The sequence below is a fragment of the Schistocerca serialis genome, chromosome 3, assembly GCF_023864345.2.
Source record: "Schistocerca serialis cubense isolate TAMUIC-IGC-003099 chromosome 3, iqSchSeri2.2, whole genome shotgun sequence".
NCBI classification, from domain to species: Eukaryota; Metazoa; Arthropoda; class Insecta; order Orthoptera; family Acrididae; genus Schistocerca; species Schistocerca serialis.
Window position 1 is genome coordinate 496,278,225 of NC_064640.1, and position 25,066 is coordinate 496,303,290.

At 36.7% G+C, this 25,066-nt stretch overlaps 1 protein-coding gene across 2 annotated transcripts in view; it reads right to left on the bottom strand.

Moving 5' to 3' along the window:
- Positions 1 to 19,770: 19,770 nt before the first annotated feature.
- The window catches only part of LOC126469524 (transmembrane and coiled-coil domain-containing protein 4-like), a 124,555-nt gene continuing 119,259 nt past the window's right edge, over positions 19,771 to 25,066 (bottom strand). For both annotated transcript variants that reach the window (XM_050096643.1, XM_050096644.1), the window contains one exon: positions 19,771 to 21,883. In XM_050096643.1, the coding sequence (XP_049952600.1) occupies positions 21,500 to 21,883 (384 nt within the window). In that variant the 3' untranslated portion in view covers positions 19,771 to 21,499. The remainder of the gene's footprint in view (positions 21,884 to 25,066) is intronic.

Genomic DNA, 25,066 nt, shown 5'->3' on the forward strand with positions numbered 1-25,066 from the left:
TAGATCTGGTGTTATAACTGAGGGCCAACCTTTCTCTTTTATGAAGATGCAGATTATATTCACATATGCTAATGGTAAATAGATAACAAAATGAATAGTAACAAAACGAATTAAGGAGGCAGGTGGCAAAACAAGAGGGGAATTAAAATTATCCCAGCTTGCTTTGTCACAAGGCCTTTTAATCGGTGGCATTTTTTCTGGTTATTCTTGTTAATATTTAACTGTGTTTTCCCTGTTGTTCTGATTTTTATAGTACTGTACATTTTTAATTTTCAAGTTCAACCTAACATTATTGATACGTGGAAAAAATATTACTAGCTTTATTTTCTAACTTACTAGATACACTGGATTTAATCATCTGGGGATGTAATACTTTACTTTTACATATCAACATAACCAACCTTGAATAAATATAAAGTTAAAACTATCAATCATTTAACGTAATATGCATTTTGTATACGTCCTGTTAAGTTTATTTTTGAGAACAAAATGTTCGCAAACCCACCAAATCAGTTAGTCTACATAAAAAATGGCAATTTTAGGATCTTGCACCCTCTTGGATAAATTTCTGTGGGCTCCAATGGGAACTACCCTTCTGTTCATGACATCCCCAGGTTTATTTCTGATCAATCGATGTGAGAATTCACTGCTTGATTCGTGTCTGTCAGTATGATCAAAGAAGATCCTTTCAAGGCTATATACAATGTAATGTTTTGATGTTGCTGTGCAACAGTCATTCAATAATTTTTAAATGCATGCACTGACATTTGACTGTATTGCTGTTTATTTAATTACAACCCAGGTCTGATTTCACTGTCATTACAACTCAATGACATATGTTCATCTTCTGTATACCAAAGTGAACCTGTTTTTATTAAATATGACATGCTCCCACTATTATTTATTGATCTTTTTACAAGATCATGATTTGATATCTGGCATTTTGTGGTTAGCGAGTATTATTCTTAATTTATGGCCAATTCTGAACTTGAAGTCCTGCAATATATGTTAATGGCATAAACTCAATCACTAGAAAATGGCATAAAAGGCTGAAACCTGTGTTGTAATTAAATAAACAACAATACACTCAAATGACAGTGTGTTCATTTAAAAATAAAAAAGAATGGAAACTCTTTGCTTGGATTTTATTTGTTAGATGACTCAGTGGAGAGAGTACGTGTACCTCCTCATTGGGTCATCTGAAACAGCCCAATAGCAGTGTACTGACTTTGGCAAACTGTGGCTATGACTTGCTTAACTCAGTGATCAAGTTTGTTCCATTGTTGTTTCCAGTTAGGCTCCCTGGTCTCTATATATAGTCTCCTCTTCTGTCAGATTAGATCAAGGGCTTCACAAGGTATTGTTGGTTTCCAGTCTTCTGTTGTTATGTACTGACAGTCTCTAGTGTGTTGTGCATTTATTTGTTCAAGGTCAACATTCCTAGTAGCACTGACTTGAGTACCAAGTTGCTCTATTAGAATGTCTTTGCTCCTGTCAGCATTTACATACTGTTGTGCTAATTATCTTTCGGACTGTGACTCCAGGAAGGGGGTGGGGTGAGGGGGGTGGGGGTGGGAGGGGAGGGTGCGTGGAGCAGGGGAACAGTGGTAGGGGTGATACATGGTAGGGGTTGATGGGGACCGGTTAGTGTTAGTCAGGAAAACTATCAGTAAATAGTCACTTGTCACTGATTTGCCAATGCTGGTCTCTGTGATGGAGTAGGTACACTTTGGGGTGAACAAGACATAAATAGGTGTTTAATTACCTTGGTGATAAACTAGGTCGCCAGGGTGCTCCTACACAGAGGCCAATGTCAGGTTGGGTATATTTTGGTGCTTGACTTCAGTGAGTACCATTTCTATATTACTCAGTTCTACCAAGGGTGATAGTTTCATTGCTGTATCCTGGAAGAACTGGTCTCAATCAGACAAAGAAAGTTAAAGTTAAACTTATCAATGACATAAAGCTCATTACAGATGGGGTGTGGCTCTGTTGTACAAGACTGGGAGGAAAATCTACTGAACATGGTTGTGATGAATGAGCTGTCGCAGAATTCACCAATTGTAATTTAGTGAAAGCAACAATGCACTTCCTAGTGCTGTACTGTTACCTACAGTATATAATACCCAATAAGGATATACACAGTCTAGTTACATTAGTGTGACCACCATCAATGTTTGATGTCAACATGCAATGAATGCTCACAGATGGCAGGTGGCAGCTCTAGAAGTGGAAGGTATATAAAGTGTGTCTAGGGGACACGGACAGCAATGCAGTCATAATGTGGAAACAGAGCAATTTATTTGACGTCCAAGTGGGCTTGATCACTGGCTTTCAGGACAAGGGTGGAAGCATTTCTGAAATGGCAAAATTTGCAAACTGTTTGCATGCCACTGTGGTTAAAGTGCACTGTAGATGGCAAAATGACACTATCCAAAACCAGTGCCAAAGCAACTGTGGTGCACCATGAGCCATAGACAGGGTGGACAACAGCTGTGAAGATGTGTACGGGTGAACAGATGTTTAACTCTTCAGCAACTGACCACCCAGATGAGCCAATAGGCTATAAACAGTGTCTTCTCAATCACTATTCATCAAATGTTACTGTGTATTGGCCTCCGCAGCAGGCACTGGTTCATGCACGCATGCTGACTGCTGTCCATTGGTGACGAAGGCTGGAATCAGCATCTGAACATCCACTAAGTGATGATAGGTGGCCTTTTCAGATGAATCATATTTTATGCTGCATCAGCACGAAACATATGAAAGCAAACACTCTGCAAAAATCATTGGAAGGGCCCAGCCCAGAGGAGAGATCATTGAGGTCTGGGAAATGTTTTTGTGGCATTGTCTGAGTGATCATGTCATTCTGCAAGACACAGTGGATCAACACAAGTCTGCACCTATTTTTGGGGACCAAGACAATCCTTACATGCAGTTAGTTTTTCCTTGGCATGGTCGCATTTACCAGCAGGACAATGCAACCTATCACACAGCTCTCAGTGCACATGCATGGCTCGAAAAGTACCAAGATGAGTTTACCATACTCCCCTGTTTACCAAACTCCCCGAATTTAAACACACTTCTGTGGGAGCATCTTGATCGGGCTGTTTGTGTCATGGATCCTCAACTGAGAAACCTAGTGCAGCTGGCCACAACACTGGAGTCGGCATGGCTTCAAATCCCTGTTGCTACCTTCTGGATTCTCACTGAATCGCTTCCTGAATGTCTTGCAGCAGTCCGTGCTGCAAAAGGTGGTTATTCAGGCTTTTCACAGGTGGTCACAAATGTGACTGGGCAGTGTATATTTGTTGTACAGAAAAAAAATTATTTCCTTACCTATACGTGAGTGATACAGAATAGTCTTGTGGTATATTCACCACAAAGAGAAATGGGTTTAAATATGAAGGGGTCAAAGAGATACAGTCATAAGCCACATTCAATTAGTTTTGAGATACAGTGACTTTAAAGTCTCATGGAGGTATAAAAATGTTGAAGACCAAATAGACACTTCCTTTTTGCTTTTAATTATACTTTAATACATAGCAAACCTTGTATAAAATAGACAATCTTCTTTCTGTTATGTAATATTAATTTGAGAGTCATTTTAATTATGATGTGGTTGAAAATGGCTTATGACTGTGTCTCCCTGAAAATAATTTAGAACACAAAATACATTTTTAAGGTTTTATTTTGAAAATTATATAACAACTAGTAGTTTTTAACAATTTTTGCACTTTACCATACACACATACATAACAGATAAGTCAGTCTAATAATTTATTTTACATTGTAAACATGAAATCAAGGGAATTCTTCTACATCATCGTCATTCACATTATTCCCACCACATGATTAAGAGAAGCTTTGATATGCTGCAGGTATGTATGCCATAAGAGGCAGTGTGTCATCAATGTTTTTCTGATTAATTTGAATTGGATTTCTGTATTTTATTGGCAGTTGAAATAGATCTGGTTCAGCAGGTCTCCCTTTCCTCTCACTATGTAGATCCACTTACATGAAGTTTCCTATATCTGAGTAGCAGTGCTTCACACTTAGTGTGAAAGGATCTTTGTATTCAAACTTATATTGAGTTGCTTCACTAAAATGAATGGGATCTCCAGATCTGAATACAGTGGGTATCGAGATTAATGACTTCAGATCACTCAAGCTTCTGAAGTCTTGACATCTTGGGTTGTCGGGTGTTCTGCCGGATATCAGCGTCGTACTTGCACAATATTTCGGTCACGTAGCTCGAGACCTTCATCAGGTGCGACCTGAGACTGCTCCTCGAGTGGACCTGGTCCAGTATTTATGCCTATGGCCTTCCGCACCCACCAGTCCGAGTTCTGGGTGTTCCATCTTCGGTCTGGTGCTCCTGGCAGTCCGCCAGGGGCTCGTTTACCATCTCTATGTCTCTGGTTCTTCTGTCTGTGTAGTGTTGCAGCTGGCCCCGTTGCTCCTTTAACAATTCCAGAGCCGGATCCCAGGCTCTGCTTAGCTGGTACCCTGTGTCACGATTCACAAGATCGTCAGCCATTTCAATCTCAATCGATTCTCTTATAACACTGTCCCAAAATCTGGGTGTTTGTGCTAGAATCTTGGTATCCTCATACTTCATGGTATGATCTAGTTCTAGACAGTGTTCAGCAATGGCTGACTTAGTCACCTGTCTTAATCTAGTGTGCCTCTGATGTTTTCTGTCCATCCAACAAGATCAGGGGACTGCTGGGGAGTGTCAAAGACGACCTGGGGTTACGAAAACCAGGGATTTACAATATACCTTGTCAATGTGGCATGTCCTACATTGGCCAGACGACAAGAACTGTGGAGATCAGGTGCAAAGAACATCAGAGGCACACTAGATTAAGACAGGTGACTAAGTCAGTCATTGCTGAACACTGTCTAGAACTAGATCATACCATGAAGTATGAGGATACCAAGATTCTAGCACAAACACCCAGATTTTGGGACAGTGTTATAAGAGAATCGATTGAGATTAAAATGGCTGACGATCTTGTGAATCGTGACACAGGGTACCAGCTAAGCAGAGCCTGGGATCCGGCTCTGGAATTGTTAAAGGAGCAACGGGGCCAGCTGCAACACTACACAGACAGAAGAACCAGAGACATAGAAATGGTAAACGAGCCCCTGACGGACTGCCAGGAGCACCAGACCGAAGATGGAACACCCAGAACTGGGACTGGTGGGCGCAGACCGCAGAGGGAACATCCAGAGCCGCAGCGGACGAAAAACGGTGCGGCAACGCTCCAACAGGTTGTGGTGAGCGGGCGCGGACCGCAGGGGAACGCCTGGTACCCCAGACCGTAGATGAAACCCCCAGGAGCGGGTTTGGTGGGCGCGGACCGCAGAGGGAACACCTAGAACCGCAGCGGACGGAAAACAGAGCAGCAACGCTCCAGCAGGTCGCAGGGAATGGGCGCGGACCACAGAGGAAGCGCCTGCAGCCGTTGGTGGACGGGAAGGCCATAGGCATAAATACTGGACCAGGTCCACTCGAGGAGCAGTCTCAGGTCGCACCTGATGAAGGTCTCGAGCTACGTGACCGAAATATCGTGCAAGTACGACGCTGATATCCGGCAGAACACCCGACAACCCAAGATGTCATTAGATCGCCGGGAAAGCCTGAAGAGTTACTTCTGAAGTCTTGTCTGTGCATTTTCGTCACAATGAAATTTTTTGGACTACTCCTCCCCATTCATCTGGCATGTATACTACTGGACATCTGTTTCTCATGTAAATTTCAATGTGACCAAAATCATGATTGCAAGGAAGTCTAGCATGACCTAACACAGGGAAATAATGCTGCACAGATTCAAATATTTTGGTGGCAACGCAAGTCCTTTCCAGGGCAATAAGACGCCAATTCTTTGCTGGCCCTTACAGTTATCTGTGATTATGTGGATTTTTTTGCCTTGAGTTTTAGTTATCTTCAAGTATTTTAATAAACAGTTCCCGATTTTATCTGAACCCCTTTCTCCATCCTTCTCACTCCATGGAAACTTGCGTCCCTCATTTGACCCACAATCGTGGATACTGTAGTTATACATTCATATTTTTCTCTTGTAGAATACTGGGACAACTGTTAGTTTTGGTGTGGAAAACGTTAGTTGCACGTCCACTGCCATTACTTGGTGCTCTTTCACATTCTCTTTAGCCAGAAAAGTTAAAGACACGATCATATTTTGCCCACTAAAAGTCTTTCTTAGATGCAACTCATGTTGTTTTCTTCTTTGTGTAATTTCTTCTGTACATAATTCTGGGTTACTCATTGCTGTTAGAAAAGCATTACATGTTGAACAGGTATCGCTTTTTAGTAGTTTGAAGCCTATGTTAAATTCGGACACAAAAATCATCTTTTGGAACTGAGCGACCAAACTTCATTTGCTGTTGCAAATTACTCACTCTTCTTGTGTGGTTTTGTAAGCCATGAACCATGAGGAAAGCTTGCTTGCAAATCATGATTTCCATCCCATTTACTTTCACTTTGTATGAAAATGTCACAGCTCAAGATAAAATTTGCTTTGTAGTCTGTTTTTGGATAGCTGTGAAAGAAATAAATGTGAAGCAGAACAAGGTAAAGTAAATTTGTGACAATTGGCCTATCCATGTTTTAAAGAAGTGAAATGAACCTTCACTTTTTTTGTACCATTTTCATACAACACATTAGTTAAGTATTATGGGCATTAAAGTTCCCTATGTCCCAAAATGAGTGGAAAATATTTTCTTCTTCTCTGAATAATTTTGTATAGCACTTATTTGAACAACTACAGGGACTTTCCAAAGATCCTGTCTGAACAGTTTTGTTGGTTTTACAAGACAAATACTGCTGACCTGCCTTATGTCCATGTTTGGCCTTAATTTTTTTCCACTCATCAATATTATGCTTTCTTTTTCTTGAAGAGCTTGGTTTCTGGGATGATACTTCATTTGCTCTATTTATTTCAAGCTATAATATGAATAGAAAAATAGTCACAGAAAATCCCATAGATATAGTCACAAGCCACACAAATCATCATATGCCACTGAAATGGCATTGATAATAAAAATATTCTTACATGTTTGTAGCCATGAAAACTATGTTATTACCACAATCAGTGGTCATTAAAATTAGGCTCTAAAGGTTTCTCATTAACACAAAAGGTGATGATCAACTGTGAGAGCTATGTTACAAGAAACAAAGTCACAAGCCACTGAATAATGACCACCAGTAATAAATTTTTTTTATAGTTACAGAAACATCTTCTGAGCTAGTACTGTTGCTTGATGGACATGAAGACTCATCACCATCACTGTCAAAAGAATCAGAATCCTCATTTACACTACTGTCACTGTCATATACGCCTAGAATGTGTGAAGCACCTTCAGATGTATGTGAGCATTCAGCCATTTTGATATGGCTTGTGACTATGTATCATCTGAAAAAGACACCAGGCGGCGGAGTATAGAACTACACTAGTTACCACCTGCCTCCTGTTGGAGAAAGATAGAACGTCTTCAGTTCACGATGAGGAGGGCATCGCTAAACATGTCATAGCATGATCTCAATCTTGACAAAAGTGTGGCTTATGACTATAACTCTCCGACCCCTTCATGTGAAAGATGTTATTGAATGCAGCAGACAATAACTGAAATTCTCTTACCATAGAAAGTGTATTATGTGGAAAGTGTTCCTTAGAAAAAATTCTATAACAACTTTGTGAAAATCTGGAATAGAGGACCTGTGGAAAAATGTAAATTTTGATAGATCATTCTCACTATATTTATATATATTTGGCATAATCCAAAGAATTACAGATGTAGCTGTAAAGCTGAGGTAAATGTCATTTTTTATGATGTCAGAAGCATTCATTCTTTACATAATCCTCAACTACAAGTGGCTTTCCTACTCACTCAAAAAAAGTTCCAACTGTAGCTTTATGTTAATACAGGTTGTTACACAACAACAGCAATGTGTCAAAGAGATATCAAAGTGTGCAGTACACTCTGTCTCTTTGAAAGTTACTGAGCATGAAACGTGGTTTCCCAAAAACTACTCTAACCCCCATGCATGAACTGTGCAGAAAAAATTCAGCTTTGAAACCTACGTGCCTCGAACTGCCACTCAGACTAACGCAAATCTGTCTTAATACGACCAAAACACTACTCCCCTGACATGGTTTGCACATAGGTTGAGCACTTCTACTATTTCACCAATGGCCATAACTTACTAACTAAAGTACTAACTACTAATCAGTATGATACCGCATAGTCTTGAATATCTTAATTGCTACCTCAAACATAATTAAAGACTTTTCTTCAACAATGTGAAAGTATTTAAAAAATTAATAAGAAAATAGTGTAAATCATACAGCTACAGATTCTATGCCATATGGATTAGATCACTTTTTTACTAGGTCTTTGTATGATACATAGATTTTGATTACTTTTCCACTAGCTTTCCATTGGTGTTTTTGGATCTTATGTGCAACAGCTACTTTAATTGATAATTTTTGAATGTATTAAGAAAATAGTGTCTTATAACTGATTGTTGTATTTACACAAATGAAATCTATCTAACAAAATATACTTTTTGACAGTTACTATTTTGTGCCGTCATATTCAGCATATGTCTAATGCATTCATAATTACTTACTGCTCCAGTGCAATTTTAAGGTTTTCATTTAAATTCAGGTTACAGGTTGTTTGGGTACACCAGTTGATCATGCTTCACCTCTTCTTTCTCATGGCATTATTTTTGTAGGCACAGGGCCAGTTTAAGGCCCAAGTGACCCAAGCTGCTGCTTGAGGCATCAAGCTGGGAGGAGCACCAGAGGTACCACTACTGTAAGATTTTGTACAGGATGTTTCACAATTAGAAACAGCTGCTTAGGGTGTCAAGGCGAAAGGGGCACTCAAGTGCAAGATTTGTATTAAGTGTATATCACACCATTAGTGGTGAAAACTGAAACAAGTGAAAGTGTACAAAGGAAAAGGGGGTAGTGCAAAGTGGGAAGTCGAGCATGATCTAAAGCATTCATAAGTTGTACCAAAATCACTAACCTCAATTAAACAGTGTCTTTAGGTGGATATAACTTTTTAATTGTACATCATAAACATTAGATCCTGGCCTAAAAATGCCCTCATTGCATTTTTTACTCTATGCCTAAAAGTATGTGGGTCGTTATTTGCTTCCCACATTCATAATGCAGCATTAATATGATATATAACAAAACTTGTGAATTACTGTAAGATGAATGGAGGCTCTACAATAAATATCATTTGACACAGCCTTCTGTCATATGAAATGAAATACAATTTGCAAAGACTTTATCAAAAAATAAGATCACATTAACAATTACAGGCTAATTCAAAAATAGTTATGTTCTTCCAAACTGCAAAATAGAAAAGATAAACATTGATCTTAACTGCTATGGTTACTTGCACAAATACTTAAATACACATACACAATATAAAAATGTAAAGCAGCTAAAAACTCAAAAACTGAAATGGACAAATTTCTGTGGCCAATCACTTTATTTATGATTTCAAAATGATATTTAGAGTATTATACCTCGAGTATGCTAAAATTAATGTGTCAGCCTTGACATTTAGTACAAGATTCTGTGTGTAATCTGAGGCAGTCTTTCTGTACTCACAGGATGCCTTCCAGAACTGTAAACACATTACACTCTTTTAGTTTTATGAACTGATTTTTCACAGATGAAGTGCTACTAAGATATGTGCTTCCAAAGTTAATCTGAAGGCTGAACTAAATACTACTGTTCATAAATGACCATATTGCTACTCACAGTGATACACTTTTGCCTTCTTTCAATTTCAGAACCAGCTCACCCCAGTCACATATTTGGGGTCTTTTACCTTAACGTATAATCCAAATCATGTCGATTTTTACTTACACAATGTGCTGATAGAGGTGACTACCACAATAAAGTAAAGATGTCCAGAACATGAACGTGCTTTACTCTTAGTGGTCTTATAGGTAGTATACCTTTGCCTTCTGCTGACTCAGTCTGTTATAGGGGAACAAACAGTTTATGTGGAGTCTGAACAATATGCAACTTGGCTTTTTTATATTAAAAATCATTGCAGGGGTAAAAGAAGTGACAAATGACAGAAAAAAATCATAGTGTTCACTCGGTACTGAACCACAAACCTTTGGATTTGTAGCCTGGCATATACACAATGAGCCATAGTTTTTTCACTTTTTTGTTAAGTATTAAAAAAAATGTAGGGGTGATTGAATTTCAGTGCTCAACCTTCGGCCTTGTTCAACATGCAAATATGGTTCAAATGGCTCTGAGCACTATGGGTATCAACTGCTGTGGTCATCAGTCCCCTAGAACTTAGAACTACTTAAACCTAACTAACCTAAGGACATCACAAACACCCATGCCCAAGGCAGGATTCGAACCTGCGACCGTAGCAGCAGCGCGACTCCGGACTGGAGCGCCTAGAACCGCACGGCCACCGCGACCGGCTTCAACATGCAGCCACTGACAATAATAACTGCAACATTACACATAAATAACTGAGATAATTTTTAGCAAGGCATTTGCATTGTACCAGACATTACAGTTGTTTGAAACTGTGTGCTGGACCAGGACAAGGAACTGAAACTGGGATCTTTGTCTTTTGCAGGAAAGTGCACTACTGACTTGAGCTGTCCAAGCATGACCCACTGATTTGTTACATTTTCTGCTACTTTTGGATCACTGGTAAAAACTTAACAATGAGTATAATTCATTTTTTTGTACAACATAATCTGTACCCTCTTTACCTCCTAAAACTGGCAAAAGAAGGTTGTGCAGGCGTTAGCATGGGAACACTAGTATTATTGAAATGCTATATTTCTGGAATGTTTATACAATGATAATGGCAATAAACATGTAGCTCTGGCCTTCCCCAGTGAGTTAAGAAATCCTAACTGACTTGGAATTGTTGTTGTCTCCTGTAATCCAAGCTGCTGATAGGCCAGCGGTAGGGGAGGACATTCACAGGTTCGGTCATCTTGTGAGGTCCAAGGCATCTGTGATGCCTTGCTGTGCATTGGATAGGTATTTCAGGCTGCCCTTGAGGTATGTACCAGACTATTCATATCTTTGCAGGTAGACTGATGTGGGACTCCTCCACATGACGACAATGTGCATCTGCACACAAAGCTGAGGTCATTCAGAAGTAACATAAAATGTACCAAATCTGTAATTTTAAAAATGTCACAAATAGTATAATTCAATTTTTACATAGTGCAAGCACACCCATTACACAAGAAGTTCTCCACCTATGTTCAGTGAATGTTTTGTATTTGGTCCACAAGACCTTCCATTGGAGCCAGTAACAAAACTTTACATAACTGTGAGTAGAAACTGTAATTATTGGTGCAAAGACTAGTTTTAAGCAGCTCTCCACCCTAGTCTGTCTCATACAAGTCTTTTCATCTCTTAATCTGCTGCACCCTACATCCATTTGTACCTGTTTTGGCGAAACCAGTCTTTGGAATCGTGGTTATCAGCGAAAAAATACTAGGATCCAAAGGTTATCTCTAATTTTGACTAAAATCAGATTGCAGTTCTAGGAGTTAAAGAATGTGAAAGAGAGGTTGTAGTTGAGACAAGGTTGCAACGTAATTCTCCAATTATTCAATTTGCACATTGAGCAAGCAGTAAAGAAAGCTAGGGATAAATTTGGACTGTGCAAGCTAACAGTGGTAAAGTCACTATTCAACCCAATAATTTTCTCACATTATTAAAAAAGAATCATGATTTTCTGTGTATTTCTAACTGAATCACCTAAGTAGAAGTACTTTTCAAGTTACTGATTTTTTTTTTTCACTTTTTAGATTACTCTTGGGTGATCCAAAATATGGTTTCATAATTCTTTCTCCGACATATGGAAAAAGTTTGTAAACACACCAGCCAGTGCGCCTATCAGCCCAGTCACTTTGTCTTGTACCAGTTCTCCAGAACTTTGGTTGAATGGTTCATGATTTTATCACCAGGCACATCCATGAGCGTCTTCTAAATATTTTGACTCACCAAGTTACTGGAAAATTTATCAGGTTCATGCAACATGAATCTCCAAAAAAGCAAAAAAAAAGTGCCATCAAAATACTATGAGAGAAAAGACAGAAAAACGTTTCCTCAGTCTCATGAAGCACATCTTGACAAAACACTGGTTGAAGAACAGGTCACACTAACTCACAACATAGAAATGTAAAGCACATCCACAGGCACAAATAGTATTAGAACAAAGTGCAATGGGCAAATAGTCACATAGGAAACAGTCAGTCAGACATGAGCAGAAAGCAATTTTGAAATTTGGCTCTTGTCTGTAGTCACCACGAAATCTTATGAAATATTGCAGTAAAAGCAAGGAAAGTATAGTTCTTCCATGATCAACCTCATTTCAGTGGTTTAAAACAGTTTCTAAAGTACTCTGGTCATTGATGTGAAAGAGATGACAGTCAACACAACTGCCACCACTTTAAGAGAAGAAGTGTTGAATATGTTCAACAGCAATTTAATTTTGGCATGCCTCCCTGTATAAATGCACAAATTTTTTGGGCAGTGAATAATAAAGAAATTGTACAGCTTAATGTATGGCACTGGCAACGATAGGGTCAATAGACAGAGAACACTAGCTAGGCTAGGTTGTGGATAGTCATGGTTCTACAAACCCTGCAATCCAGACGATGACCTGTGATTCCTCTATTCTGTAATACATAAATACCAGCAAAGGATCACCAGAGCTGGCTAAAACCCAGCTTTGAACCTGTGATCAGGTTAAGGAAATCTCAACCCAACTCCTGAGTTGTGGCAGTTGGCATCTTAAAGTGGGCCTGTGTACCTTTAGGACTGTTAAGGGTATGGACAACATAGTTATAGATCATTACAAATAAGTTACATAAAAAGCCTCAGAATAATGCAACATTTTATTTAACAAGATAGTTGACATCTGTATAATACATCAGCACTAGGCAGGTACAAAGTTATCATTTTCTACAAAGAGGAAATTTTTTGTAGAAAGCAATCAAAGCATTTTATGTAAAGAAAAAAGTTTTCGTTTTACAAATTTCAGTATAAGGCTGCATGGACAAATCAAAACTGCACAGGATTTCACTTATCAAATTTGCTACAATTCAGTGTAAGAGAAACTTTTAATTTGAGATACAACAAAGTATATCAATGAGGCAACTGTGCATTTTCTAATGATAAATAGGATGTTTGATAGCAGGTGCTGAAAATTTTATTAATAAGAGAAGCTTTAATCTTTAATATCACAGGAGGAAAGAGGTTCTCACTTACATGTAATCTGTTTTCATTATTTGTAATAAACATAATAAGCTCTGGACCATACTCAACACATACCTCTATTCTATACTACAGTGCCTTTTCAGTGAATGGTCAGCAAATGCAAACTTTTAATTGACTATTTTGACACACCTTATCACATCGTACACTGACACAGACAAACGCTAAGACACAGATTCTAATTAATTACTCAAACTGCAACTTCAGTGCATGTTCACATGCTAATTCAAGAACTGCTATTTAGACAGTAATTGACTATCCAGCGAGCAAAACACTGCTGTTACTATATAACATCTTTAGAAAAATATTATATTATTACACTTGGGTAAGCTCCTACATGTTTACAAAATTCGAGTTACTCACAACACAGTACAATGAAGAGCCAGTCATTAGAAGCCCGTAATGAACAGAGGACAATTAATTAAAATTACATTTCCCAGTTAGATTGACTAGGAATGTGCATACACCATATGACTATTACAAAAACTCTAGGTGTTCTCAAATGATATGTTTTTTACAACAACAAGCAATTATGCACTCAACTATTTTTGTATTAAATTTATGCACTGGTGCTTCAAGCTGGATGTAAATATCATAAATATACAATACAATTCTCATATCACAAACAAAATAAACTCACAATATTACAAACTATCTGTCACTTATGTTTTAAACACTATTAATCAAACATTACTGCTACATAACTGTACCACCTCAATGGCAGTGAAAACATTTGACTAAAATGAAACAAAACACACCATCAGATCAATTAAAAATTAACTATATCTTCATCTGATGTCGCATTTGCACCCAATTTTTGAAACAGAAATTACATGCGAGTTTTTAATGCTACATGCAATTACTATATCTAAATTCTATTCCACAAAATCACTGATAATAACCACAATATATATTTCAATTATAAACTCATATTCTGTTAGTTACTGGGATCATTCTTGAAATATGATGCTGAAACATTCCTCAGAGCCAAACTTCATTTTCCTTGCAATCAGGAGATGTATATCGAAAGAAATTACCTTAATGACGTATAAAATAGAATATAACAAGGAAATGCATTTCATAAATCAGATTATTAACAGATGTAGTAACAGAAAAGTAGACACTGCTAAGAATTTAGCAATGAAAAATGTTGCAGCACCACAAATGAACTATATTAAACACACAGTATAAGTACCATTTCATAAAACATATTTGGACAGACACTAAATATGGCTACTTGTTTGTTTTCATGTATTGAATACATACTGATGAGACAAGTATTTCAATAAAGATTCTTTTCACACTAGAATAATGTGTACAAAATAAATATTGCACCTTTTTATAAATAGCTAACTGTTTCAAAAAAGGAAATTTTATACAAGAATAAAAATACATAATATTTTATTAGTGTGCCAGGTTTGTGCTTATAATACATTTACACGCTTCCAAAGATTCAATTCCTTGAACTTTTTTATGCATCTATGCATATTGGAAGTGGAAATGCACACACACAAATTTTAATGACGTAGTTCAAGTCCTTGCATCCACACACCCTATTTAAAAAAAAAAAAAAAGACAAAAGTGAAAGGAACTGCTGCACGTTTCTCAAAGTTTATAGATCTATTAGGAAGAACATCTGTCTAAAAACTGATATTTCAAAATCTTCTGCTAAAGTGACATTACAAAAGAAATTTCTAACAAAACAGCTAATCACAACACTTTTTAAATCATTATCTTTATTCTACATCACACATTGAGAGGCCTCATTACTAAAAGTAATGAAGTATACAGAACTAACATTTATATTTGGTACTCTTCTTCACAAAAAAGTTCTGCCATGTGCAAATGTTGACACAGCAGGAAAAACTTCAGACTATATAAAAAAAATCAGTCACTAAACATTTTTACAGCACCGGCTACAGTAGAGAATCTCCAATATGATATACAAATCAAGAAATAACTCACATTTTAGTGCTTTTTTCATGCAACTTATACCCTACAGTACCACGACATACTGTAAAATTTCCTGTGTTCATTATAATACTGAGCAATAGCGCACATTTTAGTGTCCCGTATGACACTACAAAGCTAGTAAAAATAAATGCCAACAACTTTTGTCAAAAATATTAGCTCTTCATAGGCTTTGCATCTATCACCAAAATATTTAGCTCCTAACTGTCTGCAGTGCCTTGACGAAAATGATTTTGCTCTTACAAGTACCAACAGGTTGCTAGTTCCTTTAATAATTTGTCTTACTGAAGAGGAGGAGATGAGGGTTCAATGTCCCATCGGCAATGAGGTCATTAGAGACGGAGCACAAGCTCGGATTAGGGAAGGAAATCGGCCGTGCCCTTTTGGAGGAACCATCCCGGCATTTGCCTAAAGCGATTTAGGAAAATCACAGAAAACCTAAATCAGGATGTCCGGACGTGGGTTTGAACCATTGTCCTCCCGAATGTGAGTCCAGTGTGCTAACCTCTGCACCACCTCGCTCAGTAATTTGTCTTATTTTGGAAGTCATTCATAGTAATCTATCTGATACAATAAGGGTGTATCTACTGTGCCATCAACAGTAATCACATTGTCCCATATTACAGACAAGTAATGTTAACAGTGCTATTCTGTAAAAAAAAAAAATCCATACTCATCACAATCGAATGGCCTTCTTAAAGAGAATTTTATACTTCAATATTCCATGATGCAGTAATAATTTCACACAGAGCAGATAATTTTTATTACAACACCAATTCTATTTGATCCCCATGATTCACTGATGAAACATCAACATAGAAACATGAGCATGTACATTTTTTATCTAAGGCCTGACAGAAAACGTTAAATATTTCTTTTGTAGCAAGTTGCAGTTGCTATATTCAAGAATGCCACACAATTTGTGAAAATTCAAAATCTGACTATTATTCTTACTATATGTTTCTCAAATACATATGTAACAGTCTATTTTTATATAGTTGAAGAAGTCACATTACTTATGCTACAACTTATCAATGGAAACAAAATAAGTTTAGAAGTTTTGAACCCACTACATTGTGATGTAACCAAAGGATGTGAGAAAATATATTTACTTTTCTATAAAAAGATTCAAAGCTTTGAAGAAAAATTTCTGTATATCTTATAAAAATATAGAAAAGTAGCACACAATATTATAGAACCATCTTTGGCACATGTTGTGAAAACTGTAAACGTGAAATTTTTAATTGTTTACTGCAGGTCAAGAGCAAAAATGTTGTGTTTTATTATTTGTAACGGAAGAACTTATATTTGTCATAATTCACTTGATCATTAGTGAACCATACGTAATACCTGAGCACAAATCATTATCCTGAATTGTGATACTGTGTCGTCGTTATTGCAGAGTAAACACTATTTCCTTTTGTAGTTGGAAGACACATCAGCTTCTGTGAAAACAAAATCAGTTATGCAAAGCACAGCAGACTTTAATGTTATATAACTTGCTAGAGTCTTTTATAAATGTCCTTGAGAATTTGATATGTATACGATATTCGAGTGTATTATACAAGTATGTCTAAAGCTCTTCTTTTGAAAACTAAAATTGCAATTACATTAATACTCTTCCAGGTGCAACAGCTATCACAGAACTAAAATATGTTTAGGACAGTTAAGGTGTAACTACATACAACTAACATCACACAAGACCACACATGCTTCTATAGGAATATTAACAATTTAACACAGCACAATGACTAATGTATTTACCCTTCTTGAAGGATCTTTCTTAAAGCTATAGTTGTCAGTTATAAACAAATAACCACTGCAGCACATATTAAAATGAAATAAAATAATTTTTGAGAACACATTATCTCAACTGTATAGTAATTTAAAAATGATCACTATGCAGAAAAGTTTCAAACCTTAGGAACATAAAAACAAACTGCAGAAATAAAGTCACATCATCATATTTTAAAACATGAAAGAGAATTATTTTTTTCAGAATGTTCAAAGCAGTTTGAAAAAGATCTGAGTAGGTGAAGAAAATAACTACAGTTGCTACCATGTTAAACCATCATAACTATTTAGGGACAACTTTTTCTGAATGCATTGCATTAAGATTAACTAGTTGCAAAAGAAAGGAAATGATCAATTGCTCCACAAAAATCACCACCTCTAAATTATTTTGAAACACTTACAAATCCTGTAATCATATAGTGAATATTTCCCTTACTATCTTTTTAATAACTACAACTTATTGACTGAAATAATATTACCATTAAAAACAGCAGCCAAGATTGCATTAATAGAAGCTAAAGTTATAGAGTTCATCAATTTAAAGAGGAAACAAATCGTATCAGTAAAATAATTCCTGCAGCCCTGCTGGACTACTACAACCACAGTACAAATTCATTAGAACATTAATGACACCATGTTTATCAACATTTTGTGCGCAAGTGTCTTATTTGGCATCTACACTATACACACAATACACCTCAGCACTTTTTACGCGGGGTGCTGGGAGCAAAGCTATCAGTAGAAATCTGGCGGCACTGATTTGTTTCTATTTAGCTCCAACCTTAGTTACCTAACAATAATTTTCACAGCAGCACTTAACAATAGTATTTTTCCCTTTTAGCAACAAGACTCAGTTTCAACTATATAAAATCCTTTAATCAATCAACTTCCATGTGTCACCACTGCTTGCATAATAACCCTGATTCCTGTGTGTTTTATATGCTGCCTTCTCTGCAAGCAAAAGCAGCTTAAGTGGGAGGCAAAGACTGCTTATATCTGCTTCCAGCACATACTGTGTGAAGTGCCAAGTCATACTGCATGTACAGTATTTAGACATATAGAGCAGATCACTAACTTTTCCATGTTTCTGTCCAAATCCCTGGGAAAAAGAGATTTCCTTCTTTTGGTATGAGCAGGAGGTCACTTATTTCACAAATATGCAGATAGTAGATCTATGCATATGAAGAGATGCACATTATGATTTTCTAAGTTTTCCATCTTGGCTATAAGCGTTAGCTAAGATGATCTCTGTATTGTTAACACATCACAAAGGCTATGTCAAGTTATTCAACAATATAACATTTTTAAACTTTACAGTGTTTTAATTTTAATCCCACATTTTTAAAAATATTGTGGGAAGATCACACATTTGGATCTTAAATAATCATGCAATATCTGCCAGCTATAAAATCCAATAATTAAGGAATGCCTATTGATAAAAATTTTGAAAGTAAAATTTGATTTTAACAGTCATCTTTAGAGTAGACAGTTTTCTATAAACTCCAAACACAACCCAGGGAAGGTTTTAGTTTTGAAACCTTTCACAAAAAGGGCCTATATAAGGACTTATGGGCAGATAAATCAACACTATTAATTTCTTCAGTATCACAAATACTTCATAATTTAATAGAAATGGAATCCTGATATTGCTGTAAATTCACTTATTTTGTTAGATGAAGAAGAAATTATCCCAGCTGATTTTGCACCCTATAGAGGTATGGCTAATGGTATCAAACACTGTGCAGCTGAAAGTGCAAGCATAGCACAGAGAGAAGAAAACTACAAGCTCAAGGTACTCCATTTCATTATTACTGTACAGAAAACATTGGCAGAAAAAGACAATATTATAAAAATGGGTAATGGTATATGAAATACCATGTTTATTATATGGTATAACAAGTCCAAATATTCACTGTCTTTGGTATGTGTGGAGAAACTCACTGTCTGTCATGTAATGTGTCAAGTTTCTTACATTATGTCTGTTCCTGTAAAATGATTCTTATAGTTATGCTTTACGAGTTCATGCTCTGAGGCAACTGTATTGATCTGATTTATCAAAAATTACCATAAATTTTCATTCTGAATGTTCTTGCACAATAATTGTAAGGTGTATCTGCTATGGAATTAGAGAGAGTACCTGTACATAAAAAAAATTAAACTTTGCGACTTCTTATAAACCTTATCTTATGAATGTTACCACTGGTACACTGTTGTTGGGAGATCAAATTACGTATGTTGTATTGCCATGTTAATGTTTCCATATAAACTTTTCCAAACTATAAAGTTTTAGATAGAAAAGTGTAAATGTGTCTTACACATTAGGCAATTATATTGGTCCAGAAGAAGAAATGATGCATCTCCTCAAACAGATAAAGTTTGTAGTTAACTATGTCATGGACAAGTTAGCTAAAAATTTAGAATATTTAATAATGCAGTCATTTTGAAAATATGAAACACAAATAAATATAAAATATTGTAACTATGCAGTAACAAAACAAAAATGTAAAGGAGTCACAAAATTTTCCTCATGAGACAAAATAAGCAACTAATTTTACAAAACATCAACTGTTTCTCTCAGAAAGTGTGGAATAAAGTAAGTATTCTCTGTAAACTATACACAGGATTATAACTATGAAACATTGTTTAATATTAATAAACATCCAGTAGTGTAAAAATAATTTTCCTTTACATTCACTACATGTAAAAATTTGAGAGATTGAGAAAATAGTAGTGCTATTTGATATAACAAAATACCTTCTAAAGTCTTTCATAACAGTGGACAGCATTGTTTAACACTCTTGTGACTTCCGATTTTTTAAAAATATAACATAATAATGTATACATGCTCACATCAGGATTACAAACATTCAACAATACACACAACCAGGATTGTGGTCTTCAGGACTTCAATTAGCTTCCATTTCTGCGTCCTAATGAATCAGTACATGTGTTACAAATGAAATTTCATGCAAGAAATCGAAAATGAGAAAAAAGTACCCTCTCTAAAAAAAGAAAAAAAAAACAACAGCTTGCACAAATGATATAGCTTTTGAACTCTCTATGGCAATTACATTTACATGAACATGTTGCAAAAATTATAACATGCTGTATGAGGCACTTTTTGCTATAAAATCTGCATTAATTTTGCCAATCTACTGAGCATTAATGAATACTCAAATTGCTACAAAAGCTAATGTGTTGTACGAATTAAACAACCACTGAACGGCTGGATGAATGCAGATTTGAATTTAATGATGTCATGAAGACTGGAGGACAGATCTTGCCACTACAATTTATAATGTAACTGAACAAAACATGTTTATTCAGGGAAAGATGGATATATAAAGGTCCTATAAAGAAAGAGTCATGCAGGCTGCAGACAAAGTGGAAAAGGAGACATGTTTAGAAATGTCTCTGCTATGCCATCTTACACTAGCAGGAATGGTGGAATGGAAAAATATGAAAATGATTTAAGTGAAAAGATTCAAGATGACTATGAAAAAGTGAAGTGCCATAATACATCAAAATTAGGAGATGGCACATGAAGGAATCAAATGGAAGGTTGAAGGCTGATCACAGCAGCAGATGTAACAACAGCAACAATTTTTTTTTCCTTTACAGATATAACTTAGCAAATGCAAGGCTTTAGATTATTTTTTTTTTAATTTTGTATACTGATTTAAAACAATTACAGTGAACTGCCAATTCTTCTGGTATTTTCATAGCATTATCAAAGCCCTAAGTTTCAAAATATGTTACTGATCTGGCTTTTCTAAACTTTTGTCTGCGCTGTCATTTGAATTGGGAATGTAGACAGACATTCACAGCATTTCACTTGAAATACTTATGAATTTCTGTTATTGAATCCTTTGATTAAAAGTAATACAAGCTACAGTATGTTAGGAATGTTTCCCCCGTCTTGAACGTATGAATATGCATACAAGTGAATAATTCAGAGCAAATTTCTGTAAATTAAAGTACAGTGTGATTTTTAAAAATCTGAAATAATTAACATATAACGTAAAAGTACCATACGAACACCATACGAACAGAACTGATTCACAGAAATAAATAATGAATACTGACAAGTGGGAAGAAGAAAAGAAGACAATATTGTCTCAATTCTCATGCACAGTAAACCTTTTGTAAATTATACATCCTATTATCTGTTAACTGTTTCAACAATATTATTATATACACTTAATACATTATTTATGGCCAAGAAATTTACATACTCAAAATTGAGGTAATATAACTTATTAAAAATTAAATGCACTGTATTCTCTGTGTTTCTTGTGCCTGCAGTATCATGCTGCTATGTGACATTTCCTCAATGTAAGCTGGTTGCATTTTAATTATCACATCCAAATTCAGCCTGTTTATTTTCCATCAATTTTTATTTTTTACTGTGTAGCAGCATGACTGTGTTCTCCTTCTGTTTTCTTCCCAGCCTCACATTTGTTGCCTGATGTAGGCTCTGGGAATTCCTTGTTACCTGATGCACGCTCTGGGAATTCCTTAGATAATTCACCAACATGTTGTTCAGTTGGAAGTTCACACTGGGCAGCAGCTGTTGTTGGAGCAGAATGTGACATACTCTCCACCTGTGATGATTCATTTACTGGCATCTCCTGATTATCTTCAGTACCTTCTACATAATCCTCAGTTGCTTCTGAACACAATGAACACTTGGCAGCTGCATTTCCCAACACAGAAGAAACATCCTCTGGATTTTCGATTTGGAGTGCATTTTCAGACTTTGAGGATCTCAGGCTTGATAGTGATACCTGTTTTAGAAAAGAATCATCAAAAAGAGAATAATTAAAATAAAAGAAGAGGCTTGATAGTGATAGTGATACCTGTTTTAGAAAATAATTGTTAAAAAGAGAATCATTAAAGTAAAAGAATCAGAGAATTTTAAAAACACTATCTCATACATAATCAAATTTAAAAAGTGTTTGTTCCCAGATTAGCAACAGAGCACACTGCAAAAATAAGGTCTAGTTTATTGAAAATAAAAGTATTTTTGACATGTATTAATCTGTAAGATCACTACACCATACTACACTTAATGTACAATGAAATATACACAGAAAAACAGTGCATGTTATGCATAAACAATAAACTCATATTTAGTCAAAGACAATTACGTATGCCCATAAAATGTGCTCAGTTGCGAATGGTGAAGACTTCGATTCACATCCCAGTCTAGCACACTATCTGAATATGTCAGTTAGATCTACATTAGCAAACAATCTGCAAGTGAGGTGATGGCGGCAGTGATAAAATTAGGGTGCTAGACATTTGGGATTTTTGACGTTACTAAAACACATGGAGCTGAGTGAGGTTAAGGAATAAAAGTTAAAAATATTCCACTGAAGTCTACAAAAGACATACTTACACTGACAATAAAAACATATATGTGACAATATAAAAGGTAGAGGATGGCTAAGTAATCATGGCCAAAAGGTACCACTGACCGATCACATAAAAGAGAGGGGAGAAAAAGGGAAAGAAATGGGCCACTACGCAACCCACAAAACAGCTCCAACCTAAATTTCAGGTCCCTTGCATATGGCTGTTACATAAGCTTCTGACAGACTACGAGGAATCTCACTAAATCTTTAAAAATGAAAATAGTGTCCCCCATTCTATGTTCAGGAATGTTAAACTCACTGTGTGAACAATTGAAAACATATTCAGACCTAAAATCAGTTTTAGCACCTATTCTTTCAGTACCTCACTCAATCCCAGCACCTCACATAATAAACTTGTTAAGAATGACACTATGATTGGTGCTCCCTTTTGCCTCGCCTAGTAATGGATTCAATCTAGATCCAGTGCTCTGCATTTTTGTGGGACTATCACTACTGCTATTTGTTCCTAAGAAACTGGAAGTAGGACATCATAGTTACTGTACTTTGATCTCATCTGGGCATGGAGTACTGATTGATGGTTACTGTCTATTCCTCAGGAGTCATCTGGCAACAGTGTTAACAATTAGTCAGTCTAGTCAGTCCAGACATTTATCACTGTCTCACCATCTTGTGAATTGTAGACAAAATCTACATCTACCCTCCACAAGCCACTTGCTCGTGTGTTGCAGAGGCAGCCTTAACCTTGTCGGTAAGATGATGGGATGAGTGACCCCATAAGGCACATTTCAATTGCTCATGCAAAAAACACTCAAAGAAGCCTCCTTAATTTCTTGAACCTTTGTTACATATACTTGTTAATGATACTGTCACACATTTAGGCTTCTGCATTTTTCATCCCTCCCATGTGAATGCCACCAGTTTCTTCAAGCATTTGAGACCTTTTCAATTAACTCTGATAATCTCCTATTCTGAGTTAGGAATGGCTCTGCGCTGTCTCCTCAGGATGTGATTTGCTTACACCCACAGGAGCAGCTCTGTAAGAACATTTACCCCGAGGTCTATGCTTTCAGGTAAATGGTCCAGGTTATAAGAAGCTATTTCAGCAGTAAAAGCATCCTGGTTTGCCCTTTTAAAATTCCAAGCTTCCAGTTATCTTCCTCCTTCCTTCCTTCCTTCCTTCCTGTCTGATGGCAGGAAGACTAGGATTTAATGTCCTGTCGACACTGAGGTCATCAGAGACGGAGTAAAGCTCAGAGCGTTTCAAGGATGGAGAAGGAAATCAACCGTCCCCTTTCAAATGAACCATACAAGTATTTGTCCGGTGTGAATTAGGGGAATCACAGAAAACCTAAATCTGGATGGCCAGTCATGGATTTGAACCACCGTCCTTCCACTGCACCCCTTCACTCTGTCCTTCCTGTCCAGTGACCTTTATCCAATCAATGCCGAGTAAGGGCTGGTACTTCTCCTGTTTTGCAGAGAACCAATCACACTCATATATAGGCTATTGTTATGATGAGGTTGCCTCTCCCAAATAGATTTTAAAGCTACTGCCAGCCTCCCTCATCTTCTCGGGGTGGAATCTGTGTACTGCTCCTGCCTGCATCTAATGTAATTGCACAGTCAAATGTGGCACCCTGTTACAAAATGCTTGCTTATCATATATCTGGGGCAGAATGTGGTAAGTAGTCTGATAATTACTTAAGTGGAAGTGAAAAACCACCTAGAAACACATCCAAGCTAGCTGGTACACTGGGCCCCATCAAACCACAAGGCAAGCTCGATACGGGACCACCGTGATTCCCCGCAACCCAGAAATTAGCACTATTGCACGCTCAGCCATCAAGGTGGGTTTTCAGTTCTCTATCATCACTATTTTGAGAGTTTTTGGTTATTGTTATAATACTGAAAGTTACAACACTATGGTCACTAGTGGTCATGTACTGTTTAACCTCTCATGACGTACAATTATTAGCTGCTGCCTGATATGCCAGTGTAATGTCAATATTGCTCCCTCCACCAGCCCTCTTTACAAATTTTATTACACTCTGATATTTTGACATTACACCTCGTTCTCCTATGCACAAGCACCAACTTGGCATTTGCACTGACTCTTATAATGTGATATGCGCTACGACACATTTTGCAACTCTTAATTTGTCAAGGTATGGGTTGGTCATTATGAAGTACTGCATGTACAGGATGAGTCACTTAAGATGTAACATCCCTTTTATTCTGTGAAGGGTTGAAGATATTGAAATGACGTTTTTGTTAAATGATAGTACACAGAGGGGAACAGAACATAATTGTGTAGCATGGTTAATATCCCTATGTCTTGTATCAGTAGAAATAGTGAAGCAAATTTTTTTTATGTAACAATAACAACACACTATTTTTAATGATATCTGCAAGCTGTTGAAAAGACGAGTACAATGATATAACACTTGTTCCTCTTCGCATTGCCACTTTTCACAAGAGTATTTGAGAAATGTGTCAAACTGGAAGGCAAGGTAGATGGAATCAGCTATGGTGGTGTAAAGACTATAAAGGAAGACTAGAGAACAGCCGGGTACTTGCCTGTATTACTAGGAC